Below are 18,213 nucleotides of genomic sequence, written 5' to 3' on the forward strand. Positions count from 1 at the left end.
GGGGAAGTTATGGTAAAAAAAACATACATCAAATGCAGAGATATTTGTGAAAATGACCCTACATTTGTTGCTTGGCTAGCTGGTTAATGAGGCCCCTGTGTAATATTATTTCCTAAATCCAGCACTAAAGACAAGTGAAATATGGCTTAAAACACACTTTCAGCAGGTCAAGATGTTTGTTCTTGCTGCATCTGGTTCAAGTAATAACTCCCTCCAGCATTTAGCCTGCCCCCTTACCTAATGCTCAGAGTGCAGCAGCCTGGCTCTGTGCCAGAGCAGAGACAAAGTCTTTCTCCTTCTTCAAATCTCTCTGTAACGATGATATAAATGATCAACAGGACTCTGTGGCTGATTGATTTAGGAAATTTACCTCACATTGAACAAAAAAACAGAATTTAACTGGCTGTTAATGCTCAGTTATGATTGAATCAAGGTTCTGGTGGTCCTCAGAAGATTTGCAGGTCTCAAAGTAGGCCACCGTGCTCTGAAGTCTGGGATCACTGTTCAAGATGGTTTTACACCATTCTGCCCAATCCACGCCCACTTAGAAGGATCAGCCTAATTCAAGGCCTGATGTAATGAAGCCTTGAGTAAGGTCATGCAGAACATGGTAGTCATACGCACAGCTGTGATCAGCTGATGTCCAGCTGATCCTCATTATTGCCTCCCAGCTCCCACAGCCAATCACAGCTCTCTCTCTCAACACAGTGGTGTGTTTTAATGCGAAGCACTTCTCACCAATCCCTGCTTTTATTAATGCTGATGCATGCGGCTGCTGCTACTGGCAAAGCTCAACCTCCTCCACCCTAGCCTCGTCCTTTATAGCAAAGCTATTCAGATTCTTGCTATTATGGATTAATTGCTTTTGAACTAATCTCATTATATTCAATATCATGATTTTATCTATCCATTTCTACCTATGCACTCCCTGGAAAGTCAAAGCATGCTGCATGACTAACACAGAGCCTTCTCCCCTAAGTAAAACCGTGTATCCATTTTGCAATAAAATGGTTATATGTAAGACGAGAGTTTTCCTGAATGAAACAGATTATTTGTCAAAATAATGCACATGTGTGTAGCAACTCAAAACCTCCATCATCTTGAGTTAAAACCCTCAAACTTTTTCAAGTTTATGATTTTATTCTGGGCTGCCTCCAACATCATATCCACAATAGCCAATAAGAGTCAGCAGACCAGGAAGCATCACCAACAGGATGTTGGGTACCTTTACAGCCCACAAACATGGCAGCCTACAAAAACAACTGTGCCCTGAGCCAAGTAGAATATTGAAAAAGAAGACAAGCGTAAGGAATTATGGTAACACTGCGAGGGCCTGTATAATATTTCATGAAAGACATATTAGAGTAGGGCGAATAGCCAACAGAGAGCGTTGATTGTTCATAATAGCTTTTCTGCTGGAGTCCCATTTTATTCAATGAGTTTCTGAGAGATTTGTTAATGCAACCGTTACTACAAACAGCAGGTGTGTGGTTGTGCAGTCAGGCTAAATCTCTGTTGTGTGCTGCTGGATGATAAAATGTTCAAAGTTATTTAAAAGTGTCCCTGTATCTGTGGTATTCCACATCTATAAAATCATACAAAATTTTAAAATGGTTTCATGTCCAGCCAGTCTTAGCAGTGACAAGCAGAGGTTTGCTTTCTCATGTGTGTCTCCTCCCTAAGTTGAATTTACCTCTCTGAATAAGCCCTGAATTGCTTTGAGAAAAAAAAAAAAAAAATACTGCTGAAGACAATTTAGCTTCTCATAACTCTCCAGCCTTTATTCAATCCAACACTCTTTGAATTGCTTTTACCAAGCAATGCCTCTGTGCTGGTTTGCTCGTCAAGCATTCAGTTGTTGTGAAGCAGTTTACAATCATAGGTCGGAGATTTCACTGAAAGCCTCTGCAATTTTGAGCTTTCATGCTTTGATTTCAGTGCTAAGCAGACAAAGGCAGACTTGTCAGTTTAGGATAAAAACAGTCAATTTTTTGTAAAGTGGAACGACAACTTCAGCCAGCAGCTCTTTCTTAGCTGTAACACAATCTTCTTAGATTTGAAAATGGGTTACATGCAGTTTCAACTCATCAGGGATATGTTACCCATCCCTCTGCTATTGTGTTTTTACTCTTTACAAGCAGTCATGTTGTTTCAGGAGTGTGTGCACATGTGTATGTGTATTTATTTTATTCCCAGAACAAGCGAGGAAGGGAAGGACATGAGAAAATGTGCCAGAAACAAGAGAATGGCAAACAGCAGCCTCTATCCTGAGCGCCCTGTTTGACCGTGCGTGACACCAGAACATACTGTTCACAGCAGCAGAGGAGCCGATACGGGAAAGGATACTAAGAAGTGCACACAGGAGGGAGGAAGCGGCTCATCTTTCAAAATAAGTTGAAAAAAAAAACCAAAACAAAAACAAGATGAAGAAGTCCTGGTGTACAGTGGCATAAAAAATTCTTATACCCTTTTCTGGTTTATTTTTCCAAATATATTTGTCACAATTAAATATATCAAACATCAAACAAATTTTGATATTAGACAAAGATAACAGAGCTTAAATACAAAATGAAATTTTACACAATGGTTTCATTTATTAAGGCAAAAAGCCATCCAAACCTCCCGGGCCCATTGTGATAGGGAATTGCTCCCCTTGTTTAATAATGAATTAACTTTAATTAACTGCATTTTTTTTGGAAGCTGAGTTTAATTTCATAAGCCACACCCAGGCCTGATTACTGCCAGACCTGTTGAATCCAGAAATCCCTCAAACAGAACCTGTCCGACAAAGTGAAGTACGCTAAAAGATCTCAAAAAGCAACACATCATAGCGCAATCTAAAGAAAATCAAGAACAGAAACAAAATCACTGGCATCCATCCATCTGGAAAAAGGTTAAAAAGCCATTTCTAAAGCTTTGGGACTCTACTGAACCATGTTGAGACCCATTAACCACAAATGGAGAATAGTTTGAATCCTCCCAGGAGTGGCAGGCCAACCAAAATGACTCCAACAGCGTATCAAAGACTCATTCAAGATAAAGTTTTGAGGAGATCTGAGGCACTCAGAGGGACTGTTGGCTACAGAATCAGAAAAAACATGCCAACATGTTTCAGCCTTATGGGCCTTCATCAGGGCACATGTTGGCATGATTTAATGATTCTGCAGCCCTCATGAAATAAAGGCTTGTTATCAACAGTCCCTCTGAGTGCCTCAGATCTCCTCAAAATTTTAAGGTGTATCCCCACACTGAAGATCACCAGAGAGACACAATTTTAAAGCATTTTTAAACTTCTCAAAACCCATGCATCACTCCATGCAACTGCTTTTCTACTCATCCAAGATGTTTCAAAAGAACTCCGAACAACATCTAAAAACCTGCATGCCTCACTTGACTCAGTCAAGGTCGGAGTTCATGATTCAATCATATGAAACAGACTGGGCAAAAATGGCATCATGGGAGAGTTCCAATACCAAAAGCACTGCTGACAAAAAAGAACAAAAGGCTCGTCTCACATTTGATTAAAAAAAAAAAAAAAAAAACATCTTGATCATCCCAGAAACTTTTGGAAAATATTCTGTAGATTGACAAGACAAAAGTAACAGTATTTCATCAAAAGAACATCATGCCAGCAGTCAAACATGATGGTAGTAGTGTGATGGTCTGTGTCTGCTTTGCTGCTTCAGGATCTGCACCCTTTGCCATGATTCATAGAACCATGAATTCTGCTCTCTACCAGGAAATCCCGAAGGAGAATGTCCAGCCATTAGTTTATGACCTCAAGCTTAAGCACACGTGGGTTATGCTGTAGATCAATGATATGAAACACATCAGCATGTCAATCTCTGAATGGCTCTAAAAAACAAAATGAAGGTTTTTGGAGTGGCCTAGTCAAAGTCTGGACTTACATCTGATTGAAGTGCTGTGGCATGACCTTCAAAAGGCTGTTCATACTTGAAATCTCTCCAATGTGTCTGCTAACAATCATGCTAAGAATAGTGGCGCAAAATTCCTCCACAGTGATGTAAAAGACACATTGCTATTATAGCAAACACTTGCTTGCAGTTGTTGCCACTAAGGGTGGAAAAACCTGTTTTTAGGCTTAGGCTGGCCACACACTAGATGATTTTTAAACCTTAAACGATTTTAAAAACGTGGGAGACACAGACATAAGAATAACTTTGAACGATTTTTCATTTTTAATCCTGCAAACGCACACGCTAGACGAGTCAGCTAGACTGTCAGATCACTGGAGACCACACACCTGTCGACCTGCAAGCAACCTCACGTGATCATGTGACTTCAGAATAAAAAAACACTGATGTCAGTCGATATATCCTCTTGCTGTCCCTCCACAAGAGGCTGTCCTGGCAAGCGTTACAGGTGCAGCAAAAATCATGAAACAAGGGAAAGACTGCAGATGAAATCCTGGGTTTATGGTTATGAGCAGTGAAATTACGTATGATCCGTCTGGTGACACTGCCCCATCTGCTCGCTCTCATTGGTTGTTGTGGGTACTTCATCAGAGGCACTACGACCTAGAATCATAAAAATCAAACATGTTTGATATTTACGATTCAGGGTCTGGGAGGATACAATGCGATTTGGAGCAGTAAAATTATTGTGTTGACACCACACACATGCAGACTATTTAGACAAATAATCATTTGCAACAGGCGCCACTCGGGGTACGCCCCCACGATCATCAGAGGAGGCAAATTTGCCTCAAATAGGGTTTAAAATCCTGTAGTGTGTGGCCGGCCTTAGGGAGCACTTTCTTTTTATGTAGGACCAGGAAGGCTTGGATGGCTTTTTCCTTCATAAATAAAATCATCGTTTAAAATCTGAATTTTGTATTTATTCAAGTAATCTTTGTCTAATATTAAAATTTTAACTTTAAGTACAACAAATATGCAAAAAAAAAAGCAAATGAAATGCAGTGAGAGACTATTAGTTAATCAATTAGCTGAGACATTAATAAAAATCACAGGCTCATCATTCCAGGCTACTTCTGCCCAGTGGCATTTCCGGAAGCATTACGAGTTTCAAAATCATCTACAAATGAATATTTTAGCAGTTAAAAGCTCCTGTGTACTCACCTCCAAAGAGTGCTCTCAGTGACGCTGCCAATGTGGAAGTCGTACAGCTTGGTCAGGATCAAGATCACCTGTAGAAAGAGGAGAGATTTAATCATGAAAATCTTTGAACGCTCTTAAAAGGACATCAAACACCAAGAATATCACCTTAGTTTAATTATTGCTCATGATCACTGTCTTTGACCAGTTTTAGGATTATATCATCAGGTCTACAGGTGATGATCAATAGAATATAGGATCAGCAGGTTGGATAGCTGTACTGGACTGCAGATGCATACAGCTGACAGAGGCAGAGGCTCTCCCTACTGACTGATCTACTTTATAACTTTACAGTCTCTGTAATTCTCCTATAAGTGCAACTATTTGTCTTGTTGGCTGTCGTAGTAATATGTTAATTACAGTGAGATTAAGATCTGAAGAAATGCACTAGATGATTTTAATCACAGTAATGTTTTGTTTAAGGCCCAAGTCAGCATGCCGGAAAAACTGTTTCACATATCCATCTGCATGAGACATATTTCACTGCCATCCAAAAGGTGTCTTTTATAAAAATCTTGGATGGTGACTGAAGGAACATTTAGACTGTCACATTAATTAATTAAGGGCCGATCAGAGCAACAAAACAATGCAGTAGGCATCCACATTCAAACATCTAGTTGAAGCCAGCTGGTACCGGTACAAAAACAGCTTTCATTGCAATTTGTTGCTTTTCTCCTAATAAAGAAATTTTGTCCAGTTTTGATAAAACTGCCACTATAGCTGCATCTACACTTATCTCTTCACTGGCAGTCATTGTTTACAGGCTTGAAGTACAGCTAAACCACATTTATTGCTACTGCCTAGTTCTCTTTAAATGGCACTGATTGGCACAGGTTCTTTGCAGATGATGCTGTCAGGAGCAGAGAACACTACTTGGGGAGCAAGAAGTGATTTCTGCATAGAAAAAGGCTGCCAAAAGGCCATGTTTTGAGCTGTTAATGCCTATGTCAAGCATTCAAAGTAGAAAAATATAAACATTTTTAATTCAAGGCTATTTTTGTGTCCCAAATGACATTCTGAGAAAAAAATAAAATAAATATAACTCACAGAGAAAAAGTAGCAATCAGAATTCAAAAAGCCTCAGTCTAAAGCCCAGATTAACGGTGTCACACAGCGCTTTTGTATGATTTGTTTCCAACGCATTAACACATTTAGCACCTTAACCTCTGATCTTGCTGATAATACCTCAGCTGATGTCCATTCAGTCTCTCTTGTTGTGATGGGAAATCAGTCTATAAAAAGATTCAGACTATTTGGTTCAGTTCAGTAGAGCTGGTAGTTCGGTTCCCAAACGGCTCTACGTGTCACAACAGTTCAGCTTTGGCAGAGCTCGGCACTCAAACTGGAGTCGACTCCCAAGAGCGGGTTCATAGGGCTTGTTCATAAACAGCACATCTTTGTCCTGTCGCTCATCCCACAAGGTTTATTCAGTTGATAGCACCTCACCATTTCATTTAAAAGCATGCCTCTGACTAAATAAGGATTTTTTCTTTATGTTACAGAGACTCAGCTGTCCTCTTATCCCAGTATAAGACTCCTCAAGACTCTTCATCTGTCTCTAGGTTACACTAGATACTAGAAGGTCTGATGGACTGAGTAATTTGAAATATTGATCCACTCCCTGCCAGGTAATCGGTTAAACTGTGGAAAAAAGCTAACTTTTTTTTTTTTTTTAAGTTTGGGGATTGTGCTGAATCAATGTAGAAATTTTCTGAGGATATCTGCAGAGTAGAGGTCCATTTAAACCTGTGAAGTACTAACTTTGCTCTGTTCGCATTCATTTCTAATGACTTCCCCCCACTTCCTGCCTCCCAATGAGGTATTTTGGATCACATGATTGCAAACAAACTACCCTTTAACCAAAGACAAACATTTTAGAATTCAACTGTTGAATATAGCCAGCCCACTGGCTTTGCAAGGTTCAGCTCACATAGCAGGGCTGCAGCTTGATACTACTCACTGTAGTATCATCCTGCTCCCTTTTGCGAAAAAAGGACCCTGCTTGCTTCAATATTGAAATTTTAAGCAGTTAACTTTTTTCTTTAACCTTGGTAAAGCTAGTATAGTTACTCCCAATCTAGCAGAAGTTCCTAACTATCTTACACAATGATAGCATTTATTCACTCAGTCTCATGACACTACAAATTACAAATTAAAAGTAAAATAAATACCAGGGTTTTTTTTTTTTTTTTGGTTTGTTTTTTTTACGATTCTCTTGCATTAAAGGTCACATATTTCACCCCCTTTTTTGCATATCTAAATCAACCCTGTTTCAGCCCTGCTCAGAACGAGCTGTTTCTATGTCTGTGGCTCTAAATGTTAATGGGCTGTCTGACTCCGCCCCTCTCAGGAAATGGATATGGCACTCTTGGAACTTAGGAAAGTTCGGCGGAACTTTCTTCCAAGCAGGTAGAGCCAACTGAACCTGGGGGGCGGGTCTAAATCCCCACATTACATCATAAGGGGAAAATCTGACAACGGCTTGTTTCAGCACACATTTTCAGAAATGTGGAAAAAGATTAACCTGATACTGGGAAACGTTTGAGAAAAGGCAGGGGCTTGGAATGAAACTCGGAGTGTGAGGGTGAATGTTCTGTCTGTCACATCTCTACAGGCCAATCAGAGCTGCGCTTGCGCAGCTACTGAGGAATAACGCGAAACATGGCAACTATAGACATGTAAGTACTCGACTTTTGTCGTTTTTGAAAAGTAAACAGCTCACTGCTGTTCTTTGTTCTTCTTTTAACGAAGAAATGGTTTCAAGTTCTGATAAAACTGGCACTTTAGCAGCATCCACGCAAACCTCTTCCTCCATAACTGCACCAGCTCTTGCTGCTGCTTGTTTATGTCACGACTCTGCTGCACCTGAAAGTACTGCCCCTTGTCGCAGATTGGTCCTTTCACTTTCTAACTGGGCCCAAACGGTTCAGATGGGATCTTTGCCAGATGGATTCGCCAGTGAGAAACAAGGAAACAGGGGTATCCATCTGCTTTGCAAGGTTAGAAAAAGATACGGGGAGAGAATGGATTTTTCCAATTCTTTGGGGGGGACCCAAATATATGTTAGAAAAGCCTGAAAAAGTGTATTTTTCATAATATGTGACCACACCAACTGAACTTCATTGGACTTCATTGAGTCATTTTGTACTTGCCCTCCTGTGTGTATGATTATGCATGTCAGTGTTAAACAATGTATTTAACAGAAAATAAATAAATAAATAAAGCTGTCTCCTGCCTGTAAGCCATAATTTTTGACCACTTAGATGTAGCAGTGAAGCACATATTTAAATTATAAATCAGGACTGAAAATCACGAGATACTTCTCCTTCTGAAAGCACATAACAAAAAATTGGTGTGCTGTAAACTTAATTCTCCTCCAAATCTGTAGGTCTTTTTCATGAAGCTGCTACTGTTAATAGATGAGCATGTTGGAGCAAATTCTTTCTATAATTAACAGACTGTAACCATCACTATGTATGTCACTTTGAAACTTTTTGTAGTGATGGAGCATGCTGCTATCTTCGCCCCTGTGGAGAAGTCTGATCCAACAGACTCAGCATTCACAGCTTTGGTCTCTCTGCTCTTTTTGAAAGATAATCAGCAGGCAGGGAACTTTGATAAGCTCTGTGAAGTTCTCCGAGCGAAGCACAAGACATGAAGGCCGAGCCGGCTGTGACAGGATCAGTGGTCAGCTGTGATTCTCCTCTAAAAAGTGGAGAGGAGAACAACTCGAGTGCAAAGGGACAGCTCAAGAAGTGAACTAGTGTGAAGAGGAGAGGTGATAAGCTTAATTAGAAGAAAAAACAAACATCCTTTAATACACTCAACCATCTGGTAAAATCCATAACTGATATGTGCCTCTGGTAACAGAATGAAGTCATTGACGCATGAAAAAATGAGTCAACCAAATGTGAAATAAGTGTGCACACACAATTATTAAGCATTTATCGCACACTTGACCTGACCTCAGCGAGGGAAAAATCCTTTTACATAATAGATGCTATTTTCATCTGTCAGTCCACGTGTTGTTTGGGTTACTTTTTCCTTCCCTGCAAAAATGACCGCTGCTTGTCCTCATTAGCATCACTTGTTAGTATTTCCTTCCCTGAAACAAGCTTGTTTAAAGCATCCTGACAAGCCTGACTTGAATCACATGGCTGGGAGGGGAGGGAGTGGGGGGGCTGGGAGGTGTGGCTGTGTCTCCTCTGACGGGGATCAGCAGTCAGGGCTACATGAGGAGAAACTGAGTCTCTGTACAGTTTGAAAAAGAAGCCGTGCCCTGGAACCCTCGACCTCGCCGAGTGCTCATGTCCTCTTGAAGCTTTGAGGCCGGCAGACTTCTGAGACCTTTCCACCCCTGGCTGAGCTGCACTGTCCCAAAAAGCCCTCTGAGCAAGCTAGCCGCTCACGAGGGACCCTTGGATAACTCTTGTGGGGAAGATGTGCCACACGCCCGAGGGATCCTCATGCTAAGACTATGAGCATATGGTTTAGGCCGAGAAGGAGTACAGTGCCAGGAAGGGGCAGTGCTGGATATGATGAAAATTGATTCTTGCCATGCAGCTGCAGGTGTTGTTACTAGATCAATGATCTAGATGATGATCATGATCACTGATCATGTGCCTATTTTTGTGACAGGATGGGCTGTGTGCAAACACAAAAGGCACATTAGAGTGAAAAGAGAAGTGGCAATATATCAGTGATATCCAAATTTAACTAAACCATAATCACTCTTTAGACTCAAAGAGGAAAAAATACACTGAGATAGTTCTTGAGTGGATGCAGCGCTGCTCCAAATGAAAATTAAAAAGGCAGTCACCAATAGTGGATATCAAATATACAGTGCTGACAAAAAGTATTCACCTCTTTGAATGTTTTACCTCTTTATTGATTAAATAATTCAATCTTGTTCAATATATTTGGCTTTTTAAAGCCAAATTATATTTCTACAAAGTAATGTCAATTATATTTAAAAATGTTTGAGGTAAAATAAATGTGACTCAAGTGATTGTGAAATAAAAGACACCTGGATCTGAAAGGTCCAATCACTAGTTAATCAGTATTCCTGGTTACCATTACACCATGAAGACAAAAGAACACACCAAGCAACAAAGAGAAAAGGTTATTGAAAAGTCTAGGTCTGGTGATGGATTAAAAAAAATCCAAGGCATTACACAACAAGGATGGGACAACATAGGAGGAATATAGCAAATATGTGAATCTGCCTCAATTCAGTGAAACACCAGTGAGAGAGGCCACGAAACCACCTATGACTGCTCTGAAGGAGTTACAAGCTTCAGCAGCTGAGATTGGAATGAATCAACTACAACAGCTGTTGCCTGGGTTCTTCAAAGTTTTATGTGAAAGTGGCAAAGAGAAAGCCACTGTAGAAAATTAGAGTTTGCCAAAAAAGCATTTAGGAGACTCCATGGTCAAGTGGAAGGAAGCTCTTTGGTCTGAGGAGACTAAAATGGAGCTTTTTAGCCATCAGACAAGATGCTAAACACTGCACATCACCACAACCAAACCATCCCCAAGGTGGTGGCAGCATCATGCTGTGGGGATGCTTCTTGGCCGCCGGCCCTGTAAGGCTTGTGAAGGTAGAGGTCGAAATGAATGTGGCAAAATTTAGAGGAAATCCTTGAGGACAATCTTATTCAGTCTGCAAGAGAACTGCAGCTTGGGAGAAGATTTATTTTCCTGTAAGACAATGAGCATACAGAGGAAAGCTTCACAGAAATGGTTTAAAGCAGTGGTTCTCAACTGGTTGAGTCATGGGACCCACCATCAACTCATCAAGGAGAACTGTGACCCAAATTTTGGAGATCTTTTTGGTCTATCAGATATATTTAATGAAAAAATAGTAGAGCATGGGCCTATGACAGTACAATGTACCAAAACAATGAAACAGGACAAAACGGGCATGTTTTATAGAGTCTCAAAGATAATTTGGCAGAATTTTTTCCCCAGGCAAACATCCGCTACCCACTGAAAAGCGCTTCGCGACCCACTTTTGGGTCCCAACTCACCGGTTGAGAACCACTGGTTTAAAGACAACAACGGGAATGTTCTGGAGTGGCTGAGTCAAAGCACAGACCTCAGTCCAGAAGAGAATCTGTGGTTGGACTAGAAGTGGGCTGTTCATGCCCAATCCCTATGCAACCTGACAGAGCCTGAGCAGTGGTACTTTCTGTACGATTAAATGTGAGAACATTCTATCATTTGAAGCAGTGATACTCAACATGTGGCTCTTTTGTGATTATTTGTGGCTCTTTTATGTCTTAATTTTAAATTTGATTTCCCCAGAAATCCTTGGAAAGGGGAAATTTCTTTGCCCTTTTTTTTTTATCATTTTTGCCACTTTTCACCCATTCAAGCTACCTTTGGCCTTTAAATACAACTTGTTTCTTACTTTTTGCCCATGCAGTTTTGTCAATCTTAACTGCTTTTTTCCATTTTAGACACTTTTAACTCTTTTTTTTTTTTTTTTTTTTTTTTTTTTCATGTTTTTGCCACTATTGGACCATTTTTTTGCCACCTGTAACTCATACTTTGGTAACTTCTCACCCATTTTTGCTACTTTCTGACTCTTTTCTCCCCATTTTTGCTGTTTTTTCATCATTTTTGCTATCTTACACCTATATTTATTGCTACTTCAAGCCGTTTTTGCCACTTTTCACCACTTAGATTGTGGCTCTTGCAAAGGAATTTTTCAATACCTTTGGCTCTTTGGTTGAGCAGGGGTGAGTAACACTGATTTAAAGCATGTAGTATCTACTTAAGTATTACACTTGTTTGTATGGTGGCTGGCCAGACCTCCATACTAACACGTCTTTCAGCTGTTAGAGATGTGTCGTGCTTCTCAAGAGGGTCTTAACGTGCATCTGAAAACTATCTTTTCATCATCCTTCAAAGACTCTCTAATTAAGATTGAATGCATTAAAGCTGTCTTTGTGACCTCGGATGAATTTCTCACAGTTTCAGGAACCACATCACAGATACTCTTCCTGTTTATTTAAATCCTTGCCCTTGAATTTTATTTTCTTTTGTTTTGCAGACAGGTGCAACTGAAGGACAAAACTGCAGCACACATTAAAAAGAAAAAAAAAAAAAAAAAAAAAAAACTTCATCTAAAAGCTCAGTTGCCTTTAATTATTTAATCAAAGTGTCAGTCACATTGCACCTACATTAACCTCTTTGCTTCTGCAATTAACCAGAAAACATATGATTAGCAGAGCTAAATGTCCTTCTGTCCTCAACCCAAGTCAGAGTGCCAAATTAAATTTTGGATTTCGTTCCCTTGTAGCTTTGTAATGAAAGTGCTCGAGGATTTTTTTCTGTTTTCGTTTTGCAGTTTATCAGTGATGATGTGAAGAGTTTTCACCTTCAGTTAAAGATGGTGGGAAAAGATCGGCTCGGCAAGGACATTATAATCCTCTTTTTCATGTAGCCAAATGCAGTGAAATGGTTTTTTTTTCATGGTGAAAGATCTGATAATTTAAAAAGCCAAAGCTAAGCCAATGTTGACTCTGTCCAAGGTGGTTGGCTTTGATTCATATTTTGAATAAGGTAAAAAAAAAAAAAATCTGTATTCAAGTTTCTTTTCATTTTCCAACTAAATCAGTTTCTCTTAGTTTTACTTCTGGGATTTCTTTGCCCAGCTCTTTGGGAATGATCCAGCACTTGGTACTTGGTAAATAGTTGTTGTGAAGCCTAATGAATGGCAATTAGTGATCCCACATTTTCCTTGATTCATTGTTGCTGTCTAAAAACAAAAAAAAAAAAAAACAAAAAAAAACAAAAAAAAAAAAACCAAACAAAAAAAAAAACTACATAAACAACGTATATTTTAGGTACTCTGCCTTAAACTCTACACGGCAGCACTTGCGTCCAATTGAACCTGAAGCACTTGATGGCACTTACTGATGTTGTTTCTTCTTGTCTAGATCATTGCTTGTGTTGTTCTTGCTCTCAAATGTACGTCGCTTTGGAGAAAAGCGTCTGCTAAATGACATTGTAACATTGTAACATTGTAACATAATTGATTTCAATCCTCAAATTTAACTCTTGAGTCAACAAGCTATCATCAAATAGCACAAACAACACAACCTACTCATTGCAAAAGGCAGAGATAATTGCAGTGCCATAAAAAACTATTTGCCGCTTTTCTGATTCATTTTTTATTTTATTTTTTTGTAGAATAGTCACACTAAAGCGATTCAGATCATCAACCTGATATGAATATTAGACAAAAATAACCAGGGATAATATAAATTGCATCTTTTAAATGATGATTTGATTTACCAAGGGAAAAAAAACATCCAAATGTACCTGGCCCTATGTGAAAAAGTAACTGACCCGTTGATGAATTATTAATCGACTGTGATTAACCACGTTTTTTGAAAGCTGAGTTCAGTTTCAATAGTCACATGCAGTCCTTCATGCTGCAAGACATGTTGATTTAAGAAATCTCTTATTATTATATATAGAACCTGTCTGACAAAGTGAAGTAGGCAAAAAGATCACAAAAAGCCACAGTGAGAGCCATTATCTACAAATGGAGAAAACTATGAACAGTGGTGAACCTTCCCAGGAGTGGCCGGCTTACCAAAAGTAATTCAAGAGTGCATCAACGACTCATTGAGGAGGTCCTAAAATAACCCAGAACAATGTCTAAAGACATGCAAGCCTAACTTGACTCAGTTAAGGTCAGAGTTCATGATTCGACAAGAAGAAAGACGCTGGGCAAAAACGGCATCCACGGGGGAGTTCCAAAGCCAAAACTGCTGCTGACCGAAAATTACAGGTTTGTCTTGCATCCTGATGATCCCCCAAGACATTTGGGAAAATATTCTAATGACTGACAAGACAACAGTTGTTATATCTGACTATAAACTTACAGCATTTTCATAAAACGAGCTTCATATCAACAGTATGAAACAAACTGTGTTTTGAACCCCATGTTGATGCTACCTCCAAGAAGGTTCAGCAAAGATTGTTCTTTTTGAGGAAAATGAGAACCTTCCATGTTTCTACTGAGATGATGACTCTCTTTTAAAGAACTTTTATTGAATCTGTTTTAACCTTGTGTATTGTTGCATGGTTTGGAAACCTGAACCTGTCCAATAAGAACCGTCTCACTAGTCTTGTTAAAACTGCTGGAAAAATCTCAGGAAGTCAGCAGGCTGGGGTAATGTCTATGCATAACAGACAGGTCCTGAGGAAGGCTAATGCTATTCTGGATTGTCCTAATCATCCACTTGGAAACAAGTTTGAGCTTTTGCCCTCAGGCCGTCGTTTTAGGGTTCCTATGAGGACGACTAAAAGACTTCAGGTCTCTTTTATCCCCAGTGCAATTTATTTACTTAATGGCAATTAGCCCTAAGGTTGCTCCTGTTCTTCTTGCACTATTATTGCTCATTTGCACATCCACACAAGGCACTTTTTTGCAATACTTGATAGTTATTTTCCATTTTTGGTATGAGCTCTAGACTAAACTTCAGTGATTTTGTGTACGTGTATGGTGTTTCTTATATTGTGTTGTTTTTTTAAATTTGTCCGACTTTTAGACTTTCTGCTGATGTTGTCATTGTGTACCTTGTCTTTTGAGTGCCCCTGCTGCAAAACTAATTTCCCTTCATGAGACAATAAAGAGATTCTGATGCGGATTCTGATTCTGACAGGCTAACATGGTGCTGTCAGTGTGATGGTCTAGGTCTCCTTTGCTGCTTGCTGTGATTGATGGAACCATGATTAATGGGGTCTACCAGAAAACCCTGAAGGAGCCATCAGTTTGTGACCTGAAGCTCAGGAGTACTTTAGTTATGCAGTGATGTGAAGAACTCTTTGCCAGTTGTTCCAAACGCTTGCCTGCAATTGATGCTGCCAAGGATGGCACAACCAGTTCTTAGGTATCGGAGGCCATGAGTTTTTGTATGTGGCCATTAAACATTAAAGTATGACAAATATGCAAAAAAAATGAGAAATTAGGAAGGAGCCAAATACTTTTTTACAGCACTACCCATCTGAATGTAAAATCATATAAGCAACAGGTATTGCTGGTCTGCCTCTCCCCTCCCCCATCCTGATTGGTTCCTGAGTGCACACACCTATTTATTACTCTTTTCTTGCTCCATTTTCCCTGCACAAATGCATTGCATGTACGTGACACGGGGGTTTTCTCTCCCTGAGTTTTGCAAACAAACTTTGTGACTCATCCTATGGGCCTCAAAGTCAACCATCAAAGCGACTCTAAAGACTCAGAGTTGAATCCACATCTGAAGCATATGGAGATGATTTGAATTTCTCCCACACACACACAAAAAAAAAAAAACACCCAAAGACATCTGCTTTGAACACTCCTTTCTGAACAAAAGTGTTGTCTCTGCCTTTGATTGCAAAATGTCCTGGTACTCTATTATTGACTGTCTCATACACAACTGGCAGCAAGCTTTTAGCGGTGTGCAAACAAACGTCAGGCCAGTCAACACAAAAATGGCAGCTGGAACTGATCATTATCTAGAAGTGATTAAGCCTCTCAGTAGCATGTCAACAGCTGAGCAATTACTCTGTCAATTGGCGAGAGCTGTTTATGAGACACATTGTCAACTGGTGGCAACAGAGCAACCAGTTAACAGCAAGGCAAGGCGGAAAGACGCTGAATCCTTTCACACAATCTGGCATGACTATTGGGGAAAAAGCTGTTTATTTGATGGTAAGTGGATGAATACACAGAGTTTTTTCAATAATTGTAAGGGATAAGAGAAAGAGGTGAAATAAAGAGGCTGACAACAATAGGATCCATCTGACATAAGAAAAGCAACCATCATCTGTTCTTTTGTTTTCCTGCTACAAACAAACAGGGCTGGGCGTCAAGAGCTTCCACCAAAGCATGAGTCAACAGGATAATGAATACTCTCACTGAAAACCTCAACAACAAATACACATTTTCTGGAGACTGAGGCTGCACAACTCAATATTTTCCCTACAATCAATCACAAAGAGTAACTGATTGTGAAACAAATGAAAAATTACATTATTACCATTCTTTTAGTCATTAAATTATTTAAGATCTATGATTGCTGGCAACAGTAATGGCAGTGACAAGAATGGGTAGGATGAAGGGATCACACAGAGCTTATGAGAGAAAATGTAAAGTTTAGTGTGGAATTTGTGCTTTTTAATACCCAGTTCTCTATCTAAAAAGTTGGTTATATCCATATATAAGGGTTATGATGAGATGCACTGCCCTGCCATGGTACTGTGATGGATGCCACAGTTTTCAATTAAACAAAAATGTCATATGTCAGTATTTCATATCCCACAATCAACTCTAAGTGATATTATTAGAAAATCAGAGCATTTAGGAACAACAGCAACTCAGCCATTAAGCAGAAGACCTCATAAAAAAGTAATGACTGCTAAAGTAAATGTTGAATGTCATAAAGTCGCCAGTGCTTTGCTGAGTGCAAACCTCACATCAGCAAGTCCAATGCCAAATGTCAAATGGGGTGGTGTAAGGCACACTGAAACTGGACCAGGACAATTTCAGAGGAAATCCTATCTAGAATTTCTAATCGGTTTCCAGAAAAAAAAAAAAAAAAAAAAAAAAAAAATCCCCAATTTCCATAAAAGCATCTTAAAAATTTCTGAGCAAATTTTGCCAAAACTTTGAAAATATTTCTGAAAATGTATCAAAAAATCCCTAGATTTCAAAGTAATTCCAAGCAAAATCCTGTAAAATCCACATCCTTTCACAAATTAATGGTAACAACATACCTAAAATTTCCAATAAAAATCAGGAAAATTCCCCCCCCCAAAAAATTAAATAAATAAAAGCATATTTCACAGAATTTCAAAGCAAATTCCTTTCAAGAATTTTAATCAAATTCCAAACATTTTACAAATAATTTTTCCCATAATGCCAATTAAATGACAGAATAAATTTTCCAACCATTTTAACAAGCTTCATCAACTTTCCATTAAAAAAGCCAAGATTTTTCAGAAGATATTTCCCTTTCTTCCCAAAATGTTGCAAATTTTTTCCCAAATTCCCAGTTAAGTAAATCACTGTTTTTTAAAGAAAATTTCCTGAAAATTTAAAGTGAATTTTTCAACATTCAAAGCAGATTGCTTTAACTTCTTTGGACATTCCAGACAAGTATCTCTCTGATAAAAAAACGAATAGCATGAATTATAACTAAGTTGTAAGAAACCTAAATGTAAAGTCTTCAGATGTACATGCAGGGTCTCAGGAGGTTTAAGAATCTTTTTGTTTGATCAGTAAGTGTGTTTCAGGCTGCAGAAGAGGCATCAGTTGTAACCTGTTTTTGTTGTTATGGCAACAAACTCTACTCGCCATGGCAATGATAAGACAAAATACATATTCAATAATCATATCAGGCTGAACAGACTAGACTTTTCAAAGCAAAAGCAAAATCCCCCCTTTTATAGATATCCAAACTCTTCAGTCCTCCGTCATTGAGGATGGAAGATTGAATCTCCATCATTCCATCGTTCTTCTCATTAATGTAACCTTTGTGTGGTGATATCTCTCCACTCTTTGCTCAACCATCTGTCCTTTGTAAGGAGCCATCAGTGTCTCATACAGTGCATTTTCTCCATAGAAGTAACCTTAAATGACAGCATTAAGCCATTAGTCTCTATCCTCATTGTCTAGCCTCCACTTCAGCTTCTGAGATCATTCTTTGGAGAAGAAGAGGATTACATGGGAGCTTTGTGTGTTGTTTGCCATGATAGAGTGTGCTGAATGCCTCCTTCATATGTCCATGCAGGCCGTTTGTGGATGATGGGAAGAGAGGTAAGATGTAAAATGAGTAGTGTTTGCGTGTGTAAATGCAGTCCACCAGGGTTTGTTATAGCAGTTGGCGTGTTGTATTCCCAACAAGGCCACACCAGGGAGAAGGCCGCGGTACTGTGCTCCTTCTGGACATCACTCACTCGGCTTCCTCGCAGCATCCTCCTTCTCCTCCTCTCTCTGTCACTCTGCTGCTCCATTCTCACGCTCTCTGTCTTCATCTCTCTGTATCTGAATCACTTGCTCCTTTTTTTTTATTTC

At 39.3% G+C, this 18,213-nt stretch overlaps 1 protein-coding gene across 1 annotated transcript in view; it reads right to left on the reverse strand.

The window, feature by feature from the left end:
* sorcs3 (sortilin related VPS10 domain containing receptor 3) overlaps nt 1-18,213 on the reverse strand; it is a 463,686-nt gene that overhangs the window by 278,056 nt on the left and 167,417 nt on the right. Inside the window, exon 2 of the mRNA XM_041785632.1 lies at nt 5,100-5,167. Coding sequence (XP_041641566.1) covers nt 5,100-5,167 — 68 coding nt within the window. The remainder of the gene's footprint in view (nt 1-5,099; nt 5,168-18,213) is intronic.

Source organism: Cheilinus undulatus, linkage group 4 (genome assembly GCF_018320785.1).
Source record: "Cheilinus undulatus linkage group 4, ASM1832078v1, whole genome shotgun sequence".
In the NCBI taxonomy this organism is placed as follows: Eukaryota; Metazoa; Chordata; class Actinopteri; order Labriformes; family Labridae; genus Cheilinus; species Cheilinus undulatus.